This window comes from Loxodonta africana, chromosome 12 (genome assembly GCF_030014295.1).
Source record: "Loxodonta africana isolate mLoxAfr1 chromosome 12, mLoxAfr1.hap2, whole genome shotgun sequence".
Classification (NCBI taxonomy): domain Eukaryota; kingdom Metazoa; phylum Chordata; class Mammalia; order Proboscidea; family Elephantidae; genus Loxodonta; species Loxodonta africana.
Window position 1 is genome coordinate 75,286,521 of NC_087353.1, and position 26,772 is coordinate 75,313,292.

The following is a 26,772-nucleotide window of genomic DNA, read 5'->3' on the forward strand; positions in this document are numbered from 1 at the left end:
TAGCAGGGCAAAAGACAGTATATTATATGCTGGAAGCTGGTAAGTACTATGGGGGAGGGAAGCAGAGCAGGGAACGAGGATGCCGCTTGCAGAGGGCGGGTAAAGGGTAGGGTAGGGCCTTGCAATTTTGAAAAGCGTGTCAGGGCGGGCCTCCTTTAAAACGTGACTTGAGCAAAAACCTAGGATTTTGACTACGCAGATATCTATAAAAGAGCATTCCAGGCAGGGGGAACAGCCACTGCAAAGACCACAAGGCAGACGCCTGCCTGGCATTTCCAGGGAGCAGCAAGGAGGCCGGCGTGACTGCAGCAGAGTGAGGAAGGGCGTAAAAAAGCCACAGAGAGCCAGGATATTTTAGGGACTTTAACTTTTATTTTGAAGGAACTGGGAAAAACACAAGGTTGAGGAGGGTGAGCTGAGCACTGGCGTGACATGGTTTATGGTTCAAACATTCACTTTGGTTGCTGGGTTGAGAATGCACCTTTGAAGGATGAGGTTAAATGAGAAAGAGTTAAAATTAGGATGTTTCTGAAAAACTCGAGATAAGAGATGAGGGCGGCTGGGATCCAAGCAGCAGCAGCGGAGGTGGTGAGAAGGCCTTAGCAGAGCCCACAGGATGTCTCGGCTGATGGGATGGGCATGGGATACAGCAAGTATCAAAGGTGACTCCAGGGATTTTGGCCTGACTACGGGAAGTATGGAGTTGCCATTGACTGCAACGGGGAAGGCCACTAGAGTAGCAGGTTTGTGGGGTGGGGGTGGGGAGTGGGGCTGAGACATTGAGCTCAGTGTCAGGCATGTGGGAGTCCTTGACTTCCAATGGAGGGGTCATGTAGGCTGTTTGATATTTAAAAATGGAGTTCTAATGATACAAATGTAAAGAAATTAGCCACGAGGCAGCATAAGATACCCAAGGGAAGGGTAGTCTGAGAACTGAGCCAAGGACCATACCCTGGGACCCTCCGACATTAAGGGATCCAGAGAGGACGAACCAGCAAAGAAGCTGGCTTTCATAGCAGCATAGCAACTGCTTAAAAACACCTTCTTCCCTCTCCTCCCTTCCTTCCTTTTCCATTCTCCTTCCCTCACCTCCTTCCTCCACCTTTCTCCCTCTTTTCTTCCTTTCAGTGGGCACCTACCATGTACCAGGAACTAGAAATCGATTTTTTTTGCTCTCAATAAACTCATGGTCTTCTAGGAGAGAAAGATGTAAATGCACACTTCTGAAAAAATGTGGACATGCAACAATAACTGCAGAGGAGCTCGGGTTTTCAGCTGTTAACCAACTACACTAAAGGAGACTTCAGACATCTGTTTGTAGCCTAGCACAAAAGAGTTCGGCATCTAAACCAGTCTTTAACCTTTCTCTCCCACGTTTAATTTATTGCAACTATTACTGGTAGACTGATTCACTTGATCACATAAAACTAAAGTTGCTTTTGGTTTAGGAAAAGAGAGAAGTTGTAAAGGACCAATCCAAACTATCGCCCTATCTACTGTTCTTCAAAACTAGACCCTTTGCAAGTGAGGCAGGCCTGGCTGTTAGGGGCTAATTACACACAGGGCACTGGGTGGGAGGCATCTGCATAAAAGCTGAGGTCCTTCACCACAAGAAGCTTACAATCCATCTCAGGGGTTCTCAACCCTGACTCATATTAGAATCACCTGGGGAGCTTCTGGAACCATTTTGATCCCAGGCCCTACCTAAATAAGTCAGAAATTTTGGCGTATAAATTGAATTTATTTTAAAAAGCTCTCCAGGACGTTCTAATGCGTGGCCAGGGATGAGAACCACTGACTGACGTTTTTCCTTAAAACCTTAAATGAATTCATGAAAGTATGAAAATTTTAGTCCATTATTTTGGTAGCAGACCTTAAGAAAATGATTCTAGTTCAACGCTGCAATAAACCAAAACTTAGTCTGTTCTTTGGTGGAAGTAACCCCCACCCCCATCCACAACTCAAAAAGGAAGCGACAAGTCTTCCACTTACTTGATGGACTTGGGAGTCTTCCTTCATCCATCTTAAATGCCCTAGTGTTTTAAGTTTACTTAAAATCAAGTTGCTGTTGTTTTTTTTCTCTTAAAGATCTGTTGCTTTATTAATGATTCATTTTTGATGTTTTAGGAGAAGATAAGCTATGACACCAAACAAAGATCACCTTCATTTGCTGTGACTCAAATGGGCTTGCTGAACTCTCATCCTTATGGCATAAGGCTGCCCAGGGAAAAATCAACACTGGGGATTTTCATTACAGGACAAAAAAAATTTCAGTTTGTTAAAATTCACGTAACAATAATTGTTGGTTAACAAAATTCATGTAACAATAATCGTACATTTCCTCTGCTGCAAAAAATCACTTGTCAAAACTCAGTAGCACCCCTTATAGACAAGGATACAAAAAAAACCCCCAAATCCGTTGCTGTTGAGTCGATTCCGACTCATGGCGACCCTATAGGACAGAGGCGAACTGCCCCACAGTTTCCAAGGAGTGCCGGGTGAATTCGAACTGCTGCCCTTTTGGTTAGCAGCAGTAGCTCTTAACCACTACGCCACCAGGGTTTCCATAGACAGGGATAAGTGGACGTAATTTAAAATCTTTCTGACAAATATATTGCTGCGCTGCATCCGACCTGGATAATACTCTTCAGAAGGGCGTATGCTGGAGCCTATTTAAAAATAACAAGAAGCAAACAAAAGAAACACATTACGTTCCTCTTCAGTTGTAAGATGCAGGGCTGGCATGGCAGGGTTTGGACTTCCTTAGATAAGAAATAAGATCTTGAGAAACAATTTATTTTAATTTGGAGGGGAAAAAAAAAAAACCTTTGCAAAAGATGGGAACACCTCTGCTCCCACCAGAGCACTCGAATCATGTGATTTCTCAGAGTAACGGGAAGAGATGATGTAACCTGAACGTGCTTGCTTGGGAAAAGGATAAGGGAGGAAGCAAGAAATAAGATTTCCAATCAGGAGCAATGCTTCTGCTTGTTTTATGTCAAAGCTACATAATTGGTTTTCTTCCTTTAGTGATCACGTTCCTGTTTTGGGAAAAGTAGATTTAAAGGGCCTTGAAGCACCCACAAGCAAACAGGAACAGTTAGGTACCTACCAATTCTGCGTCGTGGTCAAGGCCTATATCGTGGTGCTCAAGCTCTTCATCCCGAAATTTCTTTATTATCTGATTAAATTAAAAAAAAAAAGAAGTGAGTCAGCATTCCAACTCTTCTGTTGTTCTGTCTTATTTTGGAGGCTAAAGCCTGACATCATAGTTTGAAACAGGGTCAGTAAACTTTGCCTATAAAGGGCCAGATAAATACTTTAGGGTTTGCAGGCCATATGGTCGCTGTTGCCACTACTGAATGACTTCATTCCCGTTGCCATTGAGTTGATTCCAACCCTACCAGACAGAGCAGAACTGCCCCACAGGGTCTCCAAGGCTGTAATCTTTACGGAAGCAGACTGCCACATCTTTCTTCTGTGGAGCCGCTGGTGGGTTCAAACCACTGACCTTTGGGGTAGCAGCCATGCATTTAACCACTGTGCCACCAGCGCTCCTTACCCAGTGACTAGTACTCTGCTATTGCAGCATGAAAGCAGCCATACACAATACCTGAACTAATGGGTACGTTGGTGTTCCAATAAAACTTATTATAGAAACAGGTGCTCAGCCTGCAGGCTAGTTTGCCAATATCTTGTTTAGGCTTTTCAAAAATTCTGTTAATGAATAAACAGTTCCTTATTTGCTGTGGAAGATTCCCTGAGGATATCTATTTATTCTTTTATTTCACCTAAAGGGTTCATGCTCACAGCATTTCCTCAGATTCTCCCAATGATACTGGGTTGCAGTTCTGGGCCCAGCTCTGCCTAATCCGTGTGACCAGCTTCACCGCTCTGGGCCTCAGTTTGCTTACCTTTAAAATAAGGTGCTGTCCTAGACATCTATGTCCCTCTCATTCCCTAACGTTCCATTTTTTATTCTTCTTGCCAAAGAAGAATTGTATCCAAAAAAACCCCAAACTCACTGTTGTTGAGTTGATTATGACTCATAGTGACCCTGTAGGACAGAGCAGAACTGCCCCATAGGGTTTCCAAGGCTATAATCTTTATGGAAGCAGACTGCCACAGCTTTCCCCCACGGAGTGGCTGGTGGGTTCAAACCGTCAACCTTTTGGTTCGCAATCGAATGCTTAACCATTGTGCCACCAGGGCTCCTTCCAAATTGTATACTTTCCCTCTTTTCCTTTAAGCAGCCCCTTTCCAGAGTACAGTCAAATACCTGAAGAAGTTCCTCGTATTTTTCAGGATCCTCCTCCATCAACGTCCTGATTTGGTTGTTATAATGATGTGCTATTGATTCTTCTACGGCCACAGTGCAAGCCATCGCGCCTTCCTTCCCAAGCAAGGCTGTTCCAGCTCCTGGAATGGTCAAGTCCAGAGAAGTAAAGGAAGGAACTGTGACCACTGATGAGGGAGATCATTTTAGTTCAGGGTTTCACAACCGTGGCACGATCGACATTAGGGGCCAGATGGTTCTTTGTTGTGGCAAGCTGTCCTGTGCGCTGGAGGGTGTTTAGCAGCATCCCTGGCCTCTACTCTACCCATCAGACATCAGTAGCAACCCCTCCCCCCTGGTTGTGACAACCCATGAATGTCTCCAGACATTGCCAAATGTCCTCTGGGGGGCCAATTCACCCTGGGTTGAAAAATCACTGTTTTGGGTGGCACCAGATCACAGTGCTGAACTCTGAGTCACACAGTGAGACAGCTATTCTCTTTTCAGTGTTCTCCCTGACCTTCTGATTATAGGAGGAGAAGGCCTTTGTCTGGGGTGAGAATGTCTGATTCTTCAATGCCATTTACTCTGCTCCCTTTTTAAAAGGGCAAGCAGATCTTGGGTTGAGAGCCTTTGTCAGAGACGGTATCTGGCTGCAACTGAATTACACTGGTTCCCCACCCCCACCCCTCACGTCTGTTTTGACTGTCCCTTCTACAGGGTCGCTGTGAGTCAGAACTGACTTGACAGCACAGCAATGGGTTTGGTGTGTGCTAAATGATGTACAGATTCTAGAAGAGATAATTCTCGGTCTTTTTTGCACATTTAAATCAGGTACATAGAAATATGTATTTCAGTAACGCAGATAACAGAAGGTAGCCATTAAGTAAAATTATTCACATTTACCAAATTTTACCTATTCATTATTTTATTACTATAATCCAAATGCAAGAATCCCTGGTGGGGCAAAGGTTAAGCGCTTGGCTGCTAACCAGAAGGTTGGTCGTTCGAACCCAACCAGTGGCTTGGTGGGAGAAAAGACCTGGCAATCTGCTGCCATCAGATTACAGCCCGGGAAACCCTATGGGGCAGTTCTACTCTGTTATATAGGGTCGGAATTGACTCAATGGCACACAACGACAACAACATTTATGAAAGTGCTGATTTTATGATTTCATCTTAAAAGAATTTAAGCAAAAAAAGTCAATTTAACTTTTAGAAAAATATTAATAACAAAAGACAGTAACAGGACACAAGAATTATGGAAACAGGACTTGAATGATTCAATCATTCAAAATTACAAAGCTCACATACGCTCTTCTGGCAGGCACTTACCCAGGGCAAACCCCACCACATTCCAAAAGGGCATCAGAATTGTCGGCCGGACCCTGAATGCAACCATCAACTCGTTGAACTTCTTCAAATGGTCCTTCTCCTGATCCCACATTTTCTGTAAGAGATATAAAGACATCCAAGCATTCCGTCGAGGCCTACTGCTACTTACCAAGGATGCCACATGTCCCGTCCACGTGGTCTACAGGAAGCAAAACAGAAATGCCTGTTATCTCACTTTCAACTGAGCATGCCAGCCTTGAGCCCCGGCAGAAGTCCCTCGGCTGCACCACAGCCTGACTCAAGCCGCTGAAGAAGTCCCGCGGGCACACCACTGCCTGACTCGAGCCCCGGCAGAAGTCCCTCAGGCCCACCACGGCCTGACTCGAGCCCCGGCAGAAGTCCCTCGGCCGCACCACAGCCTGACTCAAGCCCCTATAGAAGTCCCTCAGGGCCACCACGGCCTGACTCGAGCCCCGGCAGAAGTCCCTCAGGCCCACCACGGCCTGACTCGAGCCCCGGTAGAAGTCCTTCAGGCCCACCACGGCCTGTGCAACGAAGAGGAGCACACGCATGAGAAACAAGATGGTTGGCCCGTTCCAAATTACACGGGGCAGAACATTCACTACTGTGTCATTTCCTTCCAGCAAGCTAGAATATAAGTATCATTTAAATCAGTGGGGAAAAGGGAGGATAACAGCCAACATTTACACAGTGTTTCCTAAGTGCCAGGTGCCATCAGGTAGCCTGACACAGACAACTCATTTACCCTGTACCACCACCTTGTGAAGTACAAACTATTATCCCCATTATATAGATGAAGAAAGTGAGGCACAGAGAGGCTAAGTAACTTGTCCAAGGACTCAGATGAGGCTGTTTAACTTGTACAAGCACCTATTATGTGCCAGCCACTCATTTATTTCTCACCAAAACTCAATGAGGTCAGTGGTATCACCTCATTTTGCAGAAATGGATGGAAAGGGAATCCCGGAGAGGTCATGTGACTTCCCCAGGTCATGAAGAGGAAGTGGGACAGAACTGGGCTGTGAACCCAGGTCTGTGTGACTACAAAGCCCAAGCTCCTTCCACTGCCCTGGCACTACCTCTGAGCATAAATATCTCTGCCATCCAGGTATTGTGGGTGGGACACACCAGCGCCGTCACCTAACACGTGAACATCTGTATTACCGCCTCCTCCACCATGACATTTTAAAACTACAGAGATATATTTTAATTGTTTATGTACTATATTGTATGTCCGTGCTTTACATGTAAAAAGAGTAAGACTTTTTTCACCCTACCCCATCCCCAAGAATTTATTTTCATTTGCTTGGGGACAACAGAGCTTCCCTTGAGGACACCTGGCCTAAGGTGGGCCTGAGGCCTTTGGATCATCTGTGCAGGAGAGCAAGTGAGTTAAAGAATACCCACCTGGATGACTGGCCCAACGCTCGTCCGGCCCAGGACGGCCATCTGCCCTGCATAGATGCGGTTGGCTCCGTATTCTCCTGCATGATCCACCCGGATTATTCGATCCACAACTGCCCAATTGATATTGTCTAAGGTCATTCTTGAACTGCAAAATCTGACACCGATCTTCCTTCCATAAGCTGCAATGCAAGTGTTTATTCTTCATTACTCTCAGGTAAAATCACCCTTTCACAGACAAGAACACCTTAGAACAAGGGTTGCAAATGAGCTCCTGTGGGCCAGAAATGTATTTTGTTTCACCCACTGAGTTCTTAAAAAAGTGAATTAGTTAATCAACATTTAAAACCTTCAAGATTTTACCTAAAGCTCTGGATTTTTGGCTTGACTTTAAATATTTGAAGACCCAGCAACACTGAGCCTGCAGGTAGCCTGGCAGCCGCCTCTAGGTGGGCAGGGCTCTCTGGCTCACCCATCTCCTCCTGCTTCAGTTTTTTATGTCAGTGGCTTCCAACACTGGCTGCACACTGCAATCCCTCAGGAGCTCTTAAAAACACAGACTCTCCTCCCCATCCCAATCACCCAGTCTCTGGGAGGGGGCCTGGACTAAGATTTTTAAAAAGCTTTCTGCATGAATCTGACCTGCAGTAGAGGCTGAGATCATAGATTTAAGTTCTAGCAGGCATTTGATTTTGAGAGTCCAGTCCAGCCCTACAGCTCAGGTTTCATCTCATTTCGGTCCAACTCAACCAAACTCTTCTTGTCTTCAAAACGTAAGTTCTTCAGGATTAGATTTTACCTTTTAAAAAACTCCTAGGAGTAACACCTTAATTTTATTCTCTGAGCCTTATATTGCTGTTGCTGTCAGTTGCCACTGACTCATGACAACCCCATGTGTACAGAGTAGAACTGCTCCATAGGGTTTTCAAGGTTGTGATTTTTGGAAGCAGATCGCCAGGCCTATCTTCCGAGGCACCTCTGGGTGGATTCAAACTGCCAATCTTTTGGCTAGTAGTCAAGCACTTAACCATCTGTGCTGCCCATGGACTCCTGAGCCTTATATTAGGGTATCTCAAGAGTTCTTTCCACTAAGAGGAGGGTTTGTGGACGTTAATTTGAACTATGAACATTGACTTGTACTGATAATCACCTTGACATGTGTCACAGGGCTCATGCCCAGCATGTCATTGGTGGGTAATTCCTTTTCACTTAGGCTAACTTCAACACTCAGGAAATATGTGGGAAAAATTCATTTCGGGTATATTTATGGTTCTTTCATTAAAAAGACTTGAGTGCTTTGGACAGAGGGTGATAGTGTGGTGTTATGGATTGTGCCTCCCAAAAAGATATGTTGAAGTCCTAACCCCTGTACCTGTGAATGTCACCCAGTTTGGAAATAGGGTTTTTCTTTTATATTGAATGAGATCATACTAGAGTGGAGTGGGTCTTAAATGTAGACCTTTCTGGGTGGTTGCTTATAAGAGGGCAAACAGACAGGGAGATACACACACAAACACACTCACACGCATGCAAGCACGCAGAAGACACCACGTGCAACAGAGAGCCTAGTCCTGCCAACACCCTGAATTCAGGCTCCCTAGCTTCCCAAACTGTAAGACAATACATTTCTGTTCTTTAAAGCCACCCACTTGTGGTATTTTTGTTATTACACCAGGTAACCAATTCGGGTGGGCTTGGTGGAATTTGGAGGGGCAGTCTGCACTTGAACTTTTCTACCTGGTAGGGTTTTAAATGCTGCACTCTAAACAAAGGAGAGTGGATGTGGGAGTTCTGATCCATCACTACGCAACTTCAGTCCACTCCTCTGCTCCAGCTTACCGAGCATATTCGACTCAGTGAGACACCAGGAAGTGGGTGCAGTCCCAGTTCTGCCCAGTGTACCACACCACACGGACCTGTGCCATCGGACAGTGGGTCACTGTAGTCTGTAGCCATGTTTTTATGTAGAGAACAGTTTGAGACATCTGACAAGGTCAAGGTAGCCTGTCTCAAGTTTTTGCCTCCTAGTTCAAGGACTGGTGCTTCTATCATAGAGCTCCTTGCAGAGAGATGGAGTTCAGTAATTGTAATGATGAACTGGTTCTATTTTTTTTTTCCACAAAATAATCTTATTTCCTTGTGATTTGTTACCACCAAAAACATGTTAATGGGAAAGAACTTTAGAGACAAGCTAATGCTTCTGTGTTTTTTTTTTTTTTTAATGTCATTTACTGAGACAGTAAGGGCCTGAGGACAGAGGATGACTGACTTCTGACAGGTAATAACGAGGATTTGTTATTAAAGCATACCGTGCTGTTCCCTAACACTGTGCCACTTCCAGACTCAGGCACCCAAAAAATGATTTGGGGGGGGATGGTAATTGAGTACTGTGATATTTGCCACTTTAATCTTCATAATCTCTGCAAAATGTCTTTATAAAGTATGGGGTGGGCCACAGAAAAAGAACGGACCTAGAGTCAGAAAATACATGTCCGATCTCTAACACTAATCTTGGACAATTCAGAACCGCCATTTCTTACATACAAAATTGGTAATCATGCTAGTTCCTTTTTCAGGGAAAACATACATAAGAAAACCTTTCTTACTGAGTTATCGTGAGGACAAAATGAGATGTTGTTGTTGTTAGTTGTAAGCCAGCCGATTCTAACTCACGGCAACCCCACGTAGGACTGTGCTCCATAGCATTTTCAAAGCTGTGACCTTCCGGAAGCAGACTGCCAGTCCTGTCTTCGAGGTGCCTCTAAACCAAAACCCGCTGCCGTCGAGTTGATTCTGACTCATAGCAACCCTATAGGGCAGAGTAGAACTGTCCCATAGAGTTTCCAAGGAGTGCCTGGTGGATTCGAACTGCCGACCTTTTGGTTAGCAGCCGTAGAACTTAGCCACTACGCTACCAGGGTTTCTGAGGTGCCTCTAGATGGGTTTAAATCACCAACCTTTCAGCTAGTAGTTAAGCACTCTTTTGGAATGAATTACGTCCCCAAAAATACGTGCTGTAAATCCTAATCTCTATCCTATGGTTATAATCCCGTTTGGGAATGGGTTTTCCTTGTATATTAATGAGGTATGATTAGTGTAGGGTGTACCTTGAGTCAATTTCCTTTTAGATATAAAAGATTAAATAAGCAAGAAGAGAGAGGGAAAGAGAGATGCCAAGTACATGAAGACTGCCTAGGAGCAAGAAGCTCAGGAGCGACAAGGAGCTTCCTCCGGAGCCAACAGAGAGAAAGCTTTCCCCTAGAGCCAGTGCCCTGAATTCGGACCTCTAGCCTCCTAAGCTGTGAGAAAATTAATTTCTGTTTGTTAAAGCCATCCACTTGTGCTATTGCTGTTACAGCAGCACCGGATAACTAAGACTAGCACTTAGCTATTTTTTCCACCCCCACCCCCCCCCGCCCCCCCGCCACCAGGGAGTTTAAAATGTGATGAAGGAAGCAAAATAACTTTATAAATAAAAAAGGAATAATTCTTCCTGTTATGCTCACTGCCTCAACAGAAGTGGACTCAAGGCTGCATTCAACAACTCTCTGAGTTTTGCCTGCATCGTCACACACTTGAAAATAACACTGAGGTCTGGTGCTAGAAGTTCTCAGATGCATTATTTTATATCACTGTTTTCGCAAAGTATGAAACACGTGTCAGTAATGGTACCCAGGAAATTTTAAATGACATATGGGAAGATTTTATGTGGTCTAAGGGCATGCATACCCATGTAGTAAGAGTTATTTCCTCTTAAATTCTCTTTCAATCTTTTTGATTATTACATGTTTTGTTATTACAATATTTTTGATTATTACATGTTTTCAGCTAGTATATCCTGAACACCTTTGTAACACTTGCTAATCTCCCTTTTCACCAAAAATAAAAACGGTCTTGGGTTCAAACCTCCGTTGACAACAGTATCTAGAGGAAACTTTATAGCTTTTTGTTTTCAGTGTATTTATTTAAGATTTTTATGATGATCCATTTGATACTGGTGAGACTGGTTTTCCTTTTACTGTAAGGATTTAGTTTCCATGAAATAATTTTAATTACTTTTAAAGTGGGACTTGATTATGCGGGGAATAAACCTATCAGGTAATCAAAAGTACAAGGGGTTTTGCTAAAAGGCAAAAATCCTGAAAGTGGTACACAAATGATTTAACTTTGAGAAAAAGACCTCACAACACTCTGTGAGGCACCTGAGATTTAGCCAGGAAGGGAGAGGGAGCCAGGATCCAAACCCAAGTTTTCCAACTCCAAACACTGGTGCTTCTCAAACTTGACAGTAAGTACTAATCACTTGAAACAACAACAAAAAAAAACCCAAACCCGTTGCCGTCGAGTCGATTCGGATTCACAGCCACCCTACAGGACAGAGTAGAACTACCCTATAGGGTTTCCAAAGAGCACCTGGTGGATTTGAACTGCTGACCTTTTGATCAGCAGCCGATCTCCTAACCACTACACCACCTGGGTACAGATGCACATTTAGTAGGTCTGGCGTGGAGCCTGGGAGTCTGCATTTCCAAAAAGCTCCAGGTGAAACCGATGCTGCTGGTTTAAAAGCCCTGGGTGACGGATTACAATAACACCCTGGAACAGAGCTTGCAATGTCGCCAAGCGTCCTTAGCCCAAACTTCCGACCACAGCTATCGTGATCTCGCGGCACAGGTGTGCAACTATGTCGTTCCCCAAAGCGCCTACCCTGACCAGCCTTGGCAAAGCGTCACTGACGAAAACCACCCCCTTCCTGCCAGTTAATCTCTCAGCGAACTACAGACCCGACCCCGCGACTCCGCCCTCTATACCCCGCCCACTATCCCCAACGCGTTTCGTCACGCAGTCGCACTCTGTCGCAGCCCTGTGACGTAACGCGTCTCCCCCGTGACCTCTCCAGACCATTCAGGCAAAAATGCCCTAGTTGACAGGCCGAGCGCGGGGCCGCGGCCCTGCCTCCCCTTTACCTGAAAGAGGCCGCCGGGCACCCGTGCGCAGCCGCCACAGTGGGCGAGCCACCGCCGCCCGGGCGCAACTCATCGTCGGGACAACAAGGCAACCGCGCCTCTGAGCTCGCCGGGCCACATGTGCCCTTGGCGCTGACTGATAACGCACGGGAGACGTAAGGACGACGCTGCCTGTCCTTGCACTGGTGGAAACGCCCTTGGTTCCCGCGCCCCATTCGATTGGTTGGAAACGGCCAATGAAAAGATGCTATTGGATGCAGTCACTATCTATCACTCAGGAGACGGGACTAGTCTTTGGGTTACTATGGAAATGGGAATGCGAAATTGCTCTTCGAAAGGATCAAGATCTCTCACCAAAGTTCCAGGGAAAGAAGACGGTGAGGGAATTATTTATTCACACATCTAGCCATAGTATTTTCTGCTTTACCAACGTGGAAGGGGATTTTTCTCTATTTGTATCCTACATCCACTTTAAAATATTAAAAGTTACATGCTGCAGTTAAATTCATCACGTGGTTGTCGCTGGGTGGTGGACTGACAACCGACTTAAAATTTCTCCGTTTTCTCTATCTTCAGATTTCTACAGAGAACATGTAGTCTTTCTCTGTCCACTTTAGTGTTGATATGAGTGTATATTGATGCAAAGGTTTTTTCTGGGTGAGGGCGGTTAGGAGATTTAGCAACATATTTTTTAAGGTCCATATGCATGGATACAGCAATCCTAATTCTCGGGATCTAGCCAACAGAAATTATTTCTCGGATGAGTAATGGTATATGAGGAGACCTGGTGGCACAGTGATTGAGTGCTTGGCTGGTACCATAAAGGTCGGTGTTTCAAACCCACCAGCCCTTCTGAGGCAGAAAGATGTGGCAGTCTGCTCTGTAAAGACTACAGCCTTGGAAACCCTATGGGGCAGTTCTACTCTGTTCTATAGGGTCGCTATAAGTCAAAATAGAAATGACAGCAGTGGATATGGGTGGGAACAGTGTTCCAGTTAACACACTGCAATAACTTAAACTTAGGATAAACTATATATATTTTAAACCCAAATTCTTAGTGCTAATCAGAGTGGTGTAACATTCTCATGTAAAACTACTGAGGGTAATCTAGGCCTCAGATGCCTTAAAATGTTAAAAACCTTTGCCATAATCCTGCTTCTAGGTCTCTGTCTGTAAGGAGAAAAATGCTGACAAAGATTTATGGATGTCCCAGTTATTTATTAGCAGGAAAAATAGGAAGCAAAATGTTAAGCAGCCAAACAAGGTGTATGTAAGTTTTTGTATGAGACTGACTTGATTTGTAAACTTTGAGTTAAAGCGCAATAAATAATATAAAAATAAAACTGCAACAACAACAAAAAATGTTAAGCAGCTAGGGAATTGTTAAAAAGCATGATGTTATGTCTACTGAAATGTTTATAAAGAACTTTTGATAACATGAGAAAACACTTATGTTAAGTAGAAAAAAAAAAATGAGAACGCCAAATTCTTTCCTCCCTCTCTCCTTCTGTATTTTTATCTTAAAAGGAATTTTGCCAAGATTAATGGTGGATGGTGGATGCCCATGAATGGTGCTTATGAGTGATTTTTTTCTCTGTACTTTTCAATGTTTTCCATAATAAACATGTATTTTTATAATAAGAAAATTTCAAAAAAAGCATACTAATCCCTAATTCAGTCCTTAAAACTAAGTGAAATCTATGTATTTTCCCATTTTAAAGGTGATGGGACAGAGCCTTACACAGATGAAGACAACTATCCAAAGTCACACATTAGGCAGGTCACAAAGCCATTCCATGTCCCAAGCACATCCCACAGCACTAGAAAGGATATGCAGCAGAAGGAACTTGCTAGTAAACCCACATGAGAACACACACACATACACACACATACAGTGGTGCAAAAGGCTAAGTGCTTGACTACTAACCAACAGGTTGGAGGTTCAAGTCCACCCAGAGCCCCATAGAAGAAAGTCCTGGGGATCTACTTCCCAAAAATCAGCCAATGAAAAACCCTGTGGAGCACAGTTCTACTCTGACACACAGGGTCGCCATGTGTCAAAACTGACTTGATGGCAACTAGACTGGGCTGGATATAATAAAGAAGATATATTGAGAAGTTCTTTCTTCCCAGGGGTCAGACTTCTTGCCACCTTGGCAAAATTAATTCCTTTCTCTTCCAAAACTTATGCAACTGGGTAGCTGCAATCAGATTTGCCAATTTAAGAGTTAAAGCAAACTTAAGACTTGCTTGACTGGATTCTTCTCTTTGCTGGGATGAGAACATTTTTTGACTGTGAAAACCAGCAAGGCTGTCTTGGTAAAGAACAAGGACCTAATGCAGAATGGGGCAAAAAATAGAACTGTTTGCAGGAGTCTTTCAAATTCCAGCGCCCAGTGTTTTCAACAGGGGAAAAAAATGGAAACAATCTGAATTACTGGTCAGGGGTAAATGGTTATAGAGACACCATGGAATGCCATATTACCATTAAAAAGGATGAGGTTGTTGCTTATATGGAAAAACCCATTGCTGGCAAGTTGATTCCGACTCATAATGACTCTATAGGACAGGAAAGAACTGCCCCATAGGGTTTCCAAGGCAGTGGGTTTTTTAAATCTTTATGGAAGCAGACTGCCACATCTTTCTCCCACAGAGTGTCTGGTGAGTTTGAACTGCTGCCATTTCCGTTAGCAGCCAAGTGCTTAACCACTGCACCACAAGGGCTCTCCAAAAAGGGGGAAGAGCACAGAAATATATATTTCACACATACAACCACATAGGTATGTCTGCTTGAATATGTATTCAAATAATCTGGAAGAATGAAATATACAAATTGTCAACTGTGGTTCCCTCTAGAATGGGAGGGGAAGTACTAGAAATAATTTTGTTTTTTAAATTCATTTTAAACACACATACGCATACACCCCTTCCATCTCCTACAGAGCCAAGGAGTCTTAAAAGTACTCATCTGATGATGGCATTAAACATTCCTTTCTTCTCTTGGTGATTTGAGGTAACAGTAAAGAGCAATACAAACTGGTACCATTTTCCTTGATGACTTGATGGCTGACAAGAAGGCTCCGTGAATCCAAACACACACAGTCACATGTTAAAACCTTAAAGATACCATTTAATCAGTAGTTTTAATGCACATTTGTCAGCGACAGTTGCATTTTAAAAATCATACAAACATCACCTGAAGTTATTAAAGTTGTCAAAATATAGAAACACATTCAAGTAAGAGGTATGCAAATTAGTAGCATTTAACTAAAACAAATTAGTACATTTCACTATCAGTTTTATAACAGGAAAGAAAAAACGGCAATTTATTTTCACTGTTTCCATTACACACACGCAGAATACTGTCTTCAAAAACATGTGAAGGTGAGAACATTTCATATATATGAAGGCATTAGACAGAAATGCCAACAATTAGAATTTGTTTTTCAAGTGAGGATGGGATGAATCTTTGGTTACTTAAAATTCCATGACACCAGTTATTAGATTGAGAAACTCATAAGCCGTAACAAGATAGAGATTTCTTGAAAAAGTTTGTCAGTCTCACAAGTACAAAAATATCCCATGTTAATGCTACCCTTGTGGAAGAGCAAGAAAATGGCTCTCTGGCAAAGGGACAAGTACAGAGAAACTTGCAAGCTATGACAAGCTTGCTTTGATCCTTGGACCAAGGAGTCAGTCACTTCTGAGTAATGGGGAGTGGTAGGAATTATTCTTTCTAAAACCTGCCTCCAACTTTAAGTCCCAGCTACCCCCCAAGAAAAGTTTGGAGTAAATGAAAGGAAGAAAAATAATGGGACGAAGGCCCCAACGGTCTGTTGCAAAACCACAGTACTCTGAGAAAGTTTTGAAGATATTAAATGAAAACTGTTACATTTGACAATAACTTAGGCTTATATTAAAAGGTTCAGTGAGCCATCAATTTCAGGGAAGCCTATGATGAGGTACTTATTGCACGTAGTTCTTACTGTAAAGGAAATTTTAAGACATACTCCACACGTTTTATAAAATAAAGCCATGGGCATTTAAAATGTTAAGTACAGGGAAATGAGCAGCCTTCAACATGTGGGTATGTCTATGTTAGAAACCAGTCTTCAATATAGTTTGCTACATTTTCACAGGCTGGACTAAAGAACAGGCTGAGCTGCAACTGGCATCCCAAAATACTTATGCATAGAAACCCACAGCTCAAATACTAACCAGCCCTTTCCAGCCTGGCCCTGAAATGTTAAGTGTCCTTCGGAGGTAAAGACCTCAATGCAGAAAAGGACGTGGCATCTGGAAGATCAAGAGACCAACCCTGACTCCTAATTTTGATGGCACAGGGTCCTCTGCTAAGTCTCCAGGACTCAGAAGGAGAAGGGAACCGAGGTTTGAGGACACCCAGCCCCCAAAGGCAATTTTCCCTGGAGTAATAAGGCTGCAGCCAATTGCCCAGGAAGTGAAGAAATCAAGGCTGCCAACCTGCAGCAATTCACTTCATCATAAGGCTTATTCTAGAGCATCCCAGAGCTGCTTATTTACAAAGCAAAGAACGGGATTTTTTCTCTCTCAAATTACTACCTAGTAGCTGAAATTACGCAACCATTCTCTTCATTTTCTCACTATCTGTCCCAAAGATCACGATTCAAGGATTTCTTTTCACCTAAAAAACCAAGTCTCATTTTCGGTCAACCAAATCATTCAAAAGAGTCCCTACTTCTTAAGGAACAGTCCTCAGCCTCACCCCGCATAAGGAAGTAATCCAGCTTCATGAATGGATGACTCCAAAGTTCACTTTAAAGGACAGGACAAATACGCTTTTAAAAATGTAAAAGTCCTCTTCTCCTCCAGTTGTAAAGGCATAAGCCGCTTAGCAAATTAATTTTCAGCGCAGTCAATGACCCGTTGTTCTATAGGAAAAGACTTGGTTTTTAACCGCTTTTCTTCTAAGTCACCAAAGCCCTAACATAGGGATGGGGTTATGGGAAACGTGGCCACCACTGCTGCACGTGTGGAGCCCCAGGCAGGAAAAGCCTAAACTCTAGAAAATATAGATGAAAATTTCTGTTCAAAACTCAGGTGGGCTTTGAAAACTTGGCAGAGTGCTAGGTCAGCCCAGGAGCAAAACATGTCAGTGTCTTCGGCATCAGTCCAGTTGCTCCCTTATATCCTTTTGGGCTTCTGTTAGTTTCTGGATTAGATAACGCTTGTCACGACTTTCCTAAAAAAAGAAATGAGTTGGAAAATACATTCACTATATTTGGAAGCAAAGGGCATTATTTTCTTCCTAGTAAATTACAGGTAATTCTATTAGACTCGGGGCTAAGGATTCTAACCACTGGACTTTTCATAATAAGGGTCCAAACTGGTTTGCCTCTTTCATCCTTGTTTCTCACAACTCCTTCTCCACTCAGCAACTGATAATCTTTTAAGAATATACCTCAAGAATGGGAGAAAATATTTGGGAACCATATATCTGATAACAGTTTAATATCCAGAAGATAAAAAAGACTCCTACAACTCAACAACAAAAAAGACAAAAACCCAATTTAAAGATAGGCAAAGGACTTGAATTGACATTTTCACCAAAGTAGATACAAAAATGGCCAATGAGCTACATGAAAAGATGGTCAACAATGAGTTATTTTGGGAAATGTACATCAAAACCACAACGACATACCACTTCACCCCCTCTAGGATGGCTATGATCAGAAAAATGGAAAATAACAATTGTTGGCAAGGACACTGAGAAACTTTGTGGGTAGGATTTTAAAATGGTCCAGCCACTGTGGAAAACAATGTGGCAGTTCCTCAAAAAGTTAAATATAGAATTACCATATGATCCAGCAATTCCACTCCTGGGCATATACCCAGAAGAACTGAAAGCAGGAATGCAAACAGATGCTTGCATACCAATGCAGCACTATTCACAACACCCAAAAGGTAGAAACAACCCCAGTGTTCAGCAACAGAAGAATGGGTAAACAAAATGTGGTATATACATGCAATGGAATATTATTCCGCTATAAAGAGAAATGAAGTCCTGATACATGCTACAACACAGGTGAACCTTGGAAACATTATGCTAAGTAAAATAAGTCGGTCATAAAAGGACAAATATTGCATGATACCACTTATATGAAATATCTCGGAAGGCAAATGCATAGAGACCACCGCTCATTAGTGGTTACCAGGACTGGGTCAGAGAGGGAATGAGGAGGTATTGTTTAAAGGGCAATGGGTTTCTAATAAGGGTGAGGAAAAACTCTGGTAACAATGGTGATAGTTATACAACAAGGTGAAAGTAATTAATGTCACTCAGTTGTACTCTAAAAAGGGTTGAAAGTGCAAATGTTTTTTTATATGTATTTTACCAAAATAAAAAATTTTTTTAAAGTAAAGTGTGAGGTATCAATTTAAAACCTTCCAATGGCTTCCCTCACATTGACAGTGAAATCCAAACTTCTTACCAGAGCCCTCATGCTATATAACCCAAACCAAACTCATTGCCGTCGAGTCAGTTCTGACTCAGCGACCCTATAGGATAGAGTAGACCTGCCCCATAGAGTTTCCAAGGAGCAACTGGTGGATTTGAACTGCCGACCTTCTGGTTAGCAGCCATAGCTCTTAACCACTACACCACCAGGGTATGGCCCAGCTGATGTTCCAATACCGTCTTGCCTCATTCACCCACTTCCAGCAGCCCTACCCTTCCTTCTCATCCCTTATCCCTTGTTGCACTCTCTGCTTGTTACTCTCATCCCAAGACCTCCAGCAACCAGCTCCTTCTCATCACTCACATCTTAGCCCAGATGTCACCTCCGCAAAGAGGCCTTCCCTGGCCACCCACCTACAGTAGCAGAGGGCCCACTTGTCACTCTAACCACCTTGATTTTAATATCTTCACAGCAATGGTTATTACTGGGATTGATCTTATTCCTTTAACTCACCATTGGATCCCAGCACCCAGCACAGTACAGGGTGCAAAGTAGGTGCTTTATATATATGTTGAAGGAATGGATGAGTGAGCAAATGAATGAATGAACCTGGGGAGGGCCTGGTGGCAGAGCTTTGGTAAGGTGGTGATGAGAGGACCTCAGCAATTTCATCTCCTCCCTGAGAGAAGTACCACTTTCCCTATGGCGTCCTGGGCAAATGCCCCCTGCCATGACCCCATAACCCTGCTCCCTTACCAGGGACAGCTGCTCTCGGAGCTGGATGACCACCTGCTTGTGAGCTCCTGCCAGGGCGATGAAGTAGAACATGACGAGGCTGTGGCACAAGGTGGAGAGATTAGCAGTGAGTTTGCGTGACTTGAATGCCAGCAGAAAAACAACCCAACACATTTTGCCTGGAATGATTTTTTAAAAGAAAAAAGAAAGCCCTCACTTCCCCCAAGCAGAGAGTATCAGAAACAGCCCATATTGTCTTGCTTCTCTCCCCTTCATTCACCCACCATTTTTTTTTTTTTTTTTGCCAAATTTGTATTTGGCAGTGGCAAGAGAGTCTGATTTCTACTTAGCTTTTAATGCCACAAGTTGCTGATGTTCCCCTGGCACATGCAAAAGGATAGGGAGAGGAGAAAGTCAGCTCAGTGTGTCTGCAACTGGCTATGGAAGATCACTGTGGACCATCTCTGGCCTCAGTTTCCTCATCTGTAAAGTGTGGGCAATACAGTTAAACCCAAAAAGAGCAAGGCTCAGTATCCAGAAGACAATTTTAGGTAAAAACAACTGGCAATTGGTTCCTGTCTTCTATCCAGCCCCAGATCTCAAATGGGGGGGTAGCTGAAGTTATAGTCTTTGGGGAAGTGGGCCAAGTGGAGTGGAGCACAAGCCCCAACGAAAACAGCAGGTGGCCTCCTTTAATAAAGGGGAGGTGGTTTCCTGTGTCCCTAGGATTCTACCTGTCCAGTCTCCCAGATGGGCCTGACAAAATGAGGACCAAGTAACCAGGAGAGTCCTGGAATTACCAACATCAGTGACACTCTCCTGGAAGTCCCCACAAACTACAGGACAAGAATGGTCCCCAGAGATACGGAAGCCAGATCAGATAATCACCACCAGGTGGGGCGGGCCAAATTAAAGCTGGGGTGAGCAGCTGGATCCCTGGATCCTTGGAATTCCAGGCTGATTAGCTGTACAGTTTCCCCAAGTCATTTTATTAGTCTTGCCAAAAAGTATCTTGCATTATAAGTTTGAATTTTTTTGTCCCATTCTTGCATTATGGTGAGGTTTTACAATAATATCTACATCATCACACTGTAATTGTGATGGTCTCATGAGTTAATAACACATTTAAGGAATTTGGAGCAATACCTAGCACACAGTAAGCACTCAATCCACATTCGTGATTAGTATTAACGGATCCCTGGGTGGCACAAACAGTTAAGCGCTCAACTAGTAGCCAAAAGGTTGGGGGTTTGAACCCACCCAGAGGTGTCTGGGAGGAAAGGCCTGGCAATCTGCTTCCGAAAAGTGACACAGCCTCGAAAACCGGAGGGAGCAGTTCTACTCTGTACCCAAGGGGTGGCCATGAGTCAGAATCAACTTTATGGCAATTAACAACATTATTATAACACTCAAAATGACTCACTGTGTACAGCAAAGACTCTCATGATGCTCGTATACAAACCCAAACCAAACTCACTGCTGTCAAGTCAATTCCGACTCATAGTGACCCTGTAGGACAGAGCAGAGCTGCCTCACAGGGTTTCCAAGGCTGTAAATCTTTACAGAAGCAGGCTGCCACATCTTTCTCCAACAGAGCAGCTAGTAAGTTCAAACCATCATTCACACCGACAGTCATTTATTGGGGCAGCACTTTTCACAGGTTATCCCATTTCTCCCCACAAGCCTCCGAGCCATGCACCATTCTCATCCCTATTTTCCAGGTAAGAAGACTGAAAGAATATGTGATGGCCCAAGCCAACGCAGCTTAAAAGTGACAGAGCCTAGCTTCAAGCCCATGGTCCTAATCCAGTGCTCTTCTCCTGCCCAGGTAATCAGTCCTTTTTTACAAAAAGCAAGAGGTTTTGTGAACAGTCAGTAATATTAATAAAAAAAAAAAAAACCCCAGCTGCCACTGCGTTGACTCAGACTCACGGTGACTCCACGTGCTTCGGGGCAGAGCTGTGCTCCGTGGGGTTTTCAATGGCTGTGACCTTTTGGAAGCAGATTGCCAGGACTTTCTTCTGAGACACCTCTGAGTAGACTCGAACCTTTCAATTAGCAGCCAAGTGCATTAACTGTTCGCACCACCCAATAAGAGATAATGTTTATTGGCTTCGGGCTAATTGCCTTACATGTGTGATCTTCTCAAATCTGCTCAATGACCTTCTTAGACAGCTACTATTATGATGTCCACTTAGAGACGGGGAAAGTGAGGCTCAGAGAGGTTCAGTGATACAGCAAGTGTGACAGGGGCCCCATTCCCCAGTGGAGATGAGCCCGCATGCTCTAGTGGGAAATACTCACTGGTCCGGGTGGTCCTGACTTACCAGATGATCATGAAGAAAGGGACTGCAAAGGCCTCCGACGTGATGTGGTGGATCAGGGACTGCAGTGAGCTGGGGAAGGTGCTTACTGTCTTAGGCATGACCTCCCAGGTGGTGTTGAACTTGGTGAACGGCCCACAGGCTTTGGAGGAAGGGATGCTGCCAGGACACAGACCAAGGGGCTCAGGGCGGGTGGCACAGGCCAAGCCTCCCTTCTCTGCAGGACCAGAAAGCTTTGCTAGCAGCAGCCTAGAGGAATCACCTGACCGCATGGGCCTCCCGGAGTATTCTGGTCAAAAATGCCTCCCCTGGATTTCATCAGGTGTCTAGAGCCAACTTCCAGTGTACGGAAAACCCAATGGATAGAGGAACAAGTTAAATGACACTGTAAGGAAGTCATCAGACATATCTAGGATGTGGAGATTCTGTTCTCTAATCTCTTAGAGATGAGGGAACTGGGCTGGACTCTTTGAAAACAAATCAAAAATTAAAACACCACTGAAGAGATATAATAATCAAAAGCAATGGTGAACCATGAAGGATCTTCATTTAAAAAAAAAAAAAAGGTTATAAAAGACTATCTTGGGACAACTGGAGAAATTTGACAAGGGCAGGATGTTGGGTTAATATTAGTATTAATTATCTTAGCTGTGATCATATTATTGTGGGTACACATGAAGGGCAGCGTCCTTATTCTCAGGAGTTGTATGCTCACACGTTTAGGGATGAAATGTCACGATACCTAAAGCTTAATTTCAAATGGTTCATCCCCCCAAAAAAAGTGTACATAGAGAGATAAAACACACGTGGTAAAACGTTAGTAATCGGAACGTCCTATTGAAGGGTATATGATTATCCATTGCTGCTATTTTTCATCTTTCCAATGGATTTGAAACTTTTTGAGATAAAAAGTAGGGAAAAATTATAATGAAAAAAAAGAAAAGAAAATTAAGGCCTAAAAAGAATTGCCTGAATTCACATCACAAAGATTCGTGTGTAAGATTTTCCATGGCAGCCCTCTTTGTGGGGATAAAAATAAATCCCTAGAAACAACCTTTCCGAATGTTTGTTAAGGAAATGAGTGAACGATTTATGGGTCATTCATACAATGGAATGAGAAAGAGTCACAGAGAGAAGAGAGCGAGAGACAGACAGATATGAAGAGATGACTGTTTCTCTGAGGGGAACTCAGTGGCTGAGAAATATGATTAGAAAATGAATCTTCACCATACACTCTTATATACCTTCTGAATTTTGTGCCATGGGAATGTATTTCTTACTTAAAGAATATTTTCAAAGGTTGAGACAGTTCTGTAGGTACTAGCATGGAAAGAGGTACCAAAAAAAACACCAAACCCATTGCCATCAATTTCATTCTGACTCATAGCGACCCTAAAGGACAGAGTACAACTGCCCCGTAGAGTTTCCAAGGAGCACCTGGTGGATTCGAACTGCCAGCCTTTTGGTTAGCAACCGAGCTCTTAACCACTACACCACCAGGGTTTCTAAAGAAGGTACAAAGCATAAAATTAAGAGAAAAAAAAAAAGTTGTCAAACAGAATTACAGTGTTATCCCATATGTATTTTTTTTTAAAACATAGATACATTTTGCATAATGAGTTTCTGGAAGTTTTCATAAGAAAATGTTAATGTCATCTCTAGAGAGTAGGATTAAGAGGTGACGATAAGGGGTAATTTACCCTCTTCAATTTATACCCTTCCATACCATTTGAAACCCTATGGGGCATTGCATAGGTCGTTATGAGTCGGAATCGACTCGATAGCACTGTTTTTTTTTTTTTTTAATACCATTTGAACTTTTTTATATAACACATATTACCAAAACCCAAACTACACCACCAGGGTTTCCTACCCTGGTATTACCCAAACAATACAAAATACAAAATATTACCAAAACAATACAAAATACATAGAATCATATTTGTTTAAAAAAAAAAAAATCTGTGAGAGGGATTCAAAGCTCCAAGCTTTCAGCTTTAAAGATGAAGAAATGGAGTTTCATGAGTGTGTAAGTCAGGAGTTGGCAAAGTATGGGCCATGGGCCAAATCTGGCCGTCTATCTGTTTTTATGAAGTTTTATTGGAATACAGCCACACCCACTCATCTACATATTAACTATCACTGGAGTTTGAACCCTCAACTTCTGATCCTTAGTCTACTGTCCTTTCTGCTCTTTCCAAATTCCATACTAGACCCTAAATTCCATGTGCCACATCTTAATAGTTTTTATACCTTAGCATCTATAGCACACTCCTTGGCACATAAAAGGCATTTAGTAACCTTTTGATGGGTACAAAACTCTCTCAACCAATATGGGTGATTTCCTGCTTCTTTTTGCTTTTTCCTATACTCCAAATCTGCAATGACCGTGTATTATTCTGATAATCAAAAACAAAGAAACAATCCGAAAGGGGACTAGAAAGGAAGTTCTAGGAAAAAGGGGTACAGTAAGAAAGACCCAACTCACAAAAAATGATGGCAGCACTGTAAGCCCAAGTTCCAGAAGGAGACCAAGACGTTCCAATGTCTAGAAGGAGATTCTGAAACAAAGGTGTGTCTGGCGAAGCCAGGAGTGCCTTGTCTTACCTCTGTGGGCAGAATGATGCGAGGAAAACCAATAAAGAATGCAATGAACTCTTTAATGTAAACGAGGGACATGTTGAGAAGCAAAGCAAGGTTCTAGAAAACAAAACTGTGCTTACCGTGCCATGCTGATTGTTAGTGGTATTATGGCCAAACACAGCCCAATCAACAACACCAACAGGAAGAAGAAATTAGAATTGGATGCTCGGAACTGCCTCGGAGAGGGTCTACAGGTATAAATAAGGCTCATCTAAGGGGGGAGAAAGAGAGAAGAAATCAAGAGAAATGAGCAGAGCCTCCAAGAGGACTGGAACACACTCATGCCTTACAGGTGAGAATGTAGATTGGTATAACCTTTCTAGAGGGTAGTCCAGCAATACAGGTCAAAATGAAAAATGCCTAACCCAGACCCCAACTTTGGGGGATTCCTCCTGAGGAAACAATAGGAAAAATGGGCCAAATATATGTATATGGATATTTACTCCTGCAGTTGTTGATTAACAGAATAATTGGAAGCAATCAATAAGGTGATTGCTAGCTATCAATAGGGTGTTTATTAAAGGTAAAGTTACATCCATACAGTATAATATGATGTAGCCTTTAGGAAAGATGAGAGCTTTATGTACTCAAGTAGCACTATGAGATGAAAAGGATGGATATCATAAGTTATGGCGTGATTCCATTTAAGTTAAAAAATAGTGTTTATTTTTTATACTATTAAGATTATAGCCTTGGAAGCACGGTGAGGCAGTTCCACTCTGACCCGTAGGGTCTCTATGAGTTGGAATCCACTCAAGGGCAATGTTGTTTTTTTTTTAAATACTTTTCACATACCTATTTTAATGCAAATAAGGGGTATCTTTTACATTTGTTTGCCAACCACGCCCTTCCCCTGAGGTATTTTCACAAGCACTGCTATGCCAGTTTTTTTTACATGTTGCTGTAAAAGAGAAATTGAGCATAGCGCATTTAAGAAAATACCTGGGAAGAGGGGGAGGAGGGCGTGGTTGGCAAACATAGAAGGTGCATATTATTATTTGCGTAAAAACATAGGTATATTAAAAATGAATATGTCCATTGAGGGGAAAAAAAGACTTGAAGGAAATATCAAAGGGGGGGGGAATGGATATAGAAACAGGTGTAAAATTTCTCCCTAATATTTAAAAAGTAATGTTACTTGGAATATGCATCAAACTCTTCTGACATCAGCAGCTGCCAGACCATCTTGAGGGTGGAGGACACAAAGTATTAATGGGTCACTTATTTATTTTTTTTTAGTGGGTGACTTCCCCCAGTAAGCACTCATTCAGGCACACTGCCTAGGGCCCATAAGCTGTTCAAAGGCCTACAGAAATGACCAAACCAAAAACCAAACCCACTGCTGCTGAGTCGATTCTGACTCACAGCAACCCTGTAGGACAGAGTAGAACTGCCCCATAGGGTTTCCAAGGCTGTCACCTTTATGGAAGCAGGCTGCCATATCTTTCTCTGGTGGAGCGGCTGGTAGGTTCAAACTGCCAACCTTTCAGTTAGCAGCTGAGCGCTTAACCACTGTGCCACCAGGGCTCCTTACACAAATGAAGACCTGAAAATAAACGTACTGGCTCCAAAGTCCAAACAGAAAACCGCAAAATCAAAATTAATAAACACTGCGTTAAATATCACCAAAATGTACCACTGGCAACTGATCGACTATGACTCAACTCTTAGACAGTTGCATATAAACACAACATTTAAATCACAGGAACGAGACAATTCTTAACAAAACTCTCATATTATAAAAAATGCCCCAATCCACTCAAAGCCATTTTTTCCAGAGTAAAATATGTATTAAATTAAAGGATGATATAAGTCTGACACATCTGACAGGATATGGGGTGGGCTCCAAACATATGAGTGCCTGATGCCTTGGAAGGTCAAGAATGGTGCAGGGTATCAGCCCCTACCCCTGTCTCCCCTTACCTTTTTCACATAAAAGATGATAATGAATTTCACAGTTGCAATTGCAGGAATAAGAGGGGAGAAAAAGGCTCCGATCCAGCAAATGGTTTGCCCATAAACGATCCCCAGAACATTATCAGGAATGGCAAATTCCTGCTGCCCCCAGCACTGAATCACCTTCCATGAGGAACAGTAGGTCACCAGGAGCCTGGAAACAAACAGGAAAACTGCTCACCTGGACTGTCAGTGTCTGCCAAAGCCCCAGAACCAAGTCCACAAAATCAGGGCCATTTCCTCACATATTCCTCAGGGAAACTGGTTAGTCAGATGTCTTGAGGATGCAGCCTATAGTGATCTCTGGAATCATTCAGACCAGGGTCCTAGCCTTGGTTCCACAACTTATTGGCTAAATAAACTTAGACAAGTTCCTTGACCTTTTTGAGCCTCATTTTTCTCATTGGGAATGTTGGTAGATTATAATGCAACCGACTTCAAAGGGTTGTAGTGGGAACAAGTGATATGGGCAGCCTGTGGGGTCCGGCTTGCCACTCAGCACTAAGAGTACCACGTACCCGCACAGAAAGTGGCTTACAAAGACCCATTACCCCGCAGTTCCACTTTCTGGACCCTAGAAGCTTCCTACAGAAACCCTAGGCCCAGGGGCCTGAGATAAACATACACAGTTGGTTGCTATAACGTTGTCATGTATTAGCAAAGACACTGCAGAC

General features: G+C 43.1%; 2 protein-coding genes across 3 annotated transcripts in view; both read right to left on the reverse strand.

Annotated features, from left to right (window-relative positions):
* Window positions 1-295: 295 nt before the first annotated feature.
* On the reverse strand, window positions 296-12,148 carry COQ7 (coenzyme Q7, hydroxylase). The gene is made up of 6 exons (XM_003418875.4): window positions 12,004-12,148; window positions 7,040-7,218; window positions 5,612-5,726; window positions 4,280-4,419; window positions 3,113-3,181; window positions 296-2,669 (listed from the first exon to the last, which is right to left on the reverse strand). Exons 1-6 carry the CDS (start codon window positions 12,074-12,076, stop codon window positions 2,592-2,594), a joined length of 654 nt encoding a protein of 217 aa, XP_003418923.1. The 5' UTR covers window positions 12,077-12,148; the 3' UTR covers window positions 296-2,591.
* Window positions 12,149-13,031: 883 nt separating this feature from the next.
* TMC7 (transmembrane channel like 7) overlaps window positions 13,032-26,772 on the reverse strand; it is a 69,847-nt gene continuing 56,106 nt past the window's right edge. Inside the window, exons 12-16 of one of the 2 annotated variants that reach the window (XM_003418876.4) lie at window positions 26,066-26,252; window positions 24,223-24,353; window positions 21,503-21,658; window positions 19,197-19,275; window positions 13,032-17,224 (exon numbers count right to left, since the gene is read on the reverse strand). In XM_003418876.4, coding sequence (XP_003418924.3) covers window positions 17,150-17,224; window positions 19,197-19,275; window positions 21,503-21,658; window positions 24,223-24,353; window positions 26,066-26,252 — 628 coding nt within the window. In that variant the 3' untranslated portion in view covers window positions 13,032-17,149. Of the gene's footprint in view, window positions 17,225-17,996; window positions 19,276-21,502; window positions 21,659-24,222; window positions 24,354-26,065; window positions 26,253-26,772 lie in introns of those variants that run through there. The other variant, XM_064295641.1, reaches the window with a different exon arrangement.

Coding starts and splice junctions, on each gene's coding strand:
- COQ7 (XM_003418875.4), bottom strand. CDS start 12,076: ATGAGTTGCGCCCGGGCGGCGGTGGCTCGCCCACTGTGGCGGCTGCGC. Junction 3,182..4,279: donor AATACGAGGAACTTCTTCAG/GTATTTGACTGT, acceptor TAATTTAATCAG/ATAATAAAGAAATTTCGGGA. Junction 2,670..3,112: donor TTGACCACGACGCAGAATTG/GTAGGTACCTAA, acceptor ATTTTTAAATAG/GCTCCAGCATACGCCCTTCT.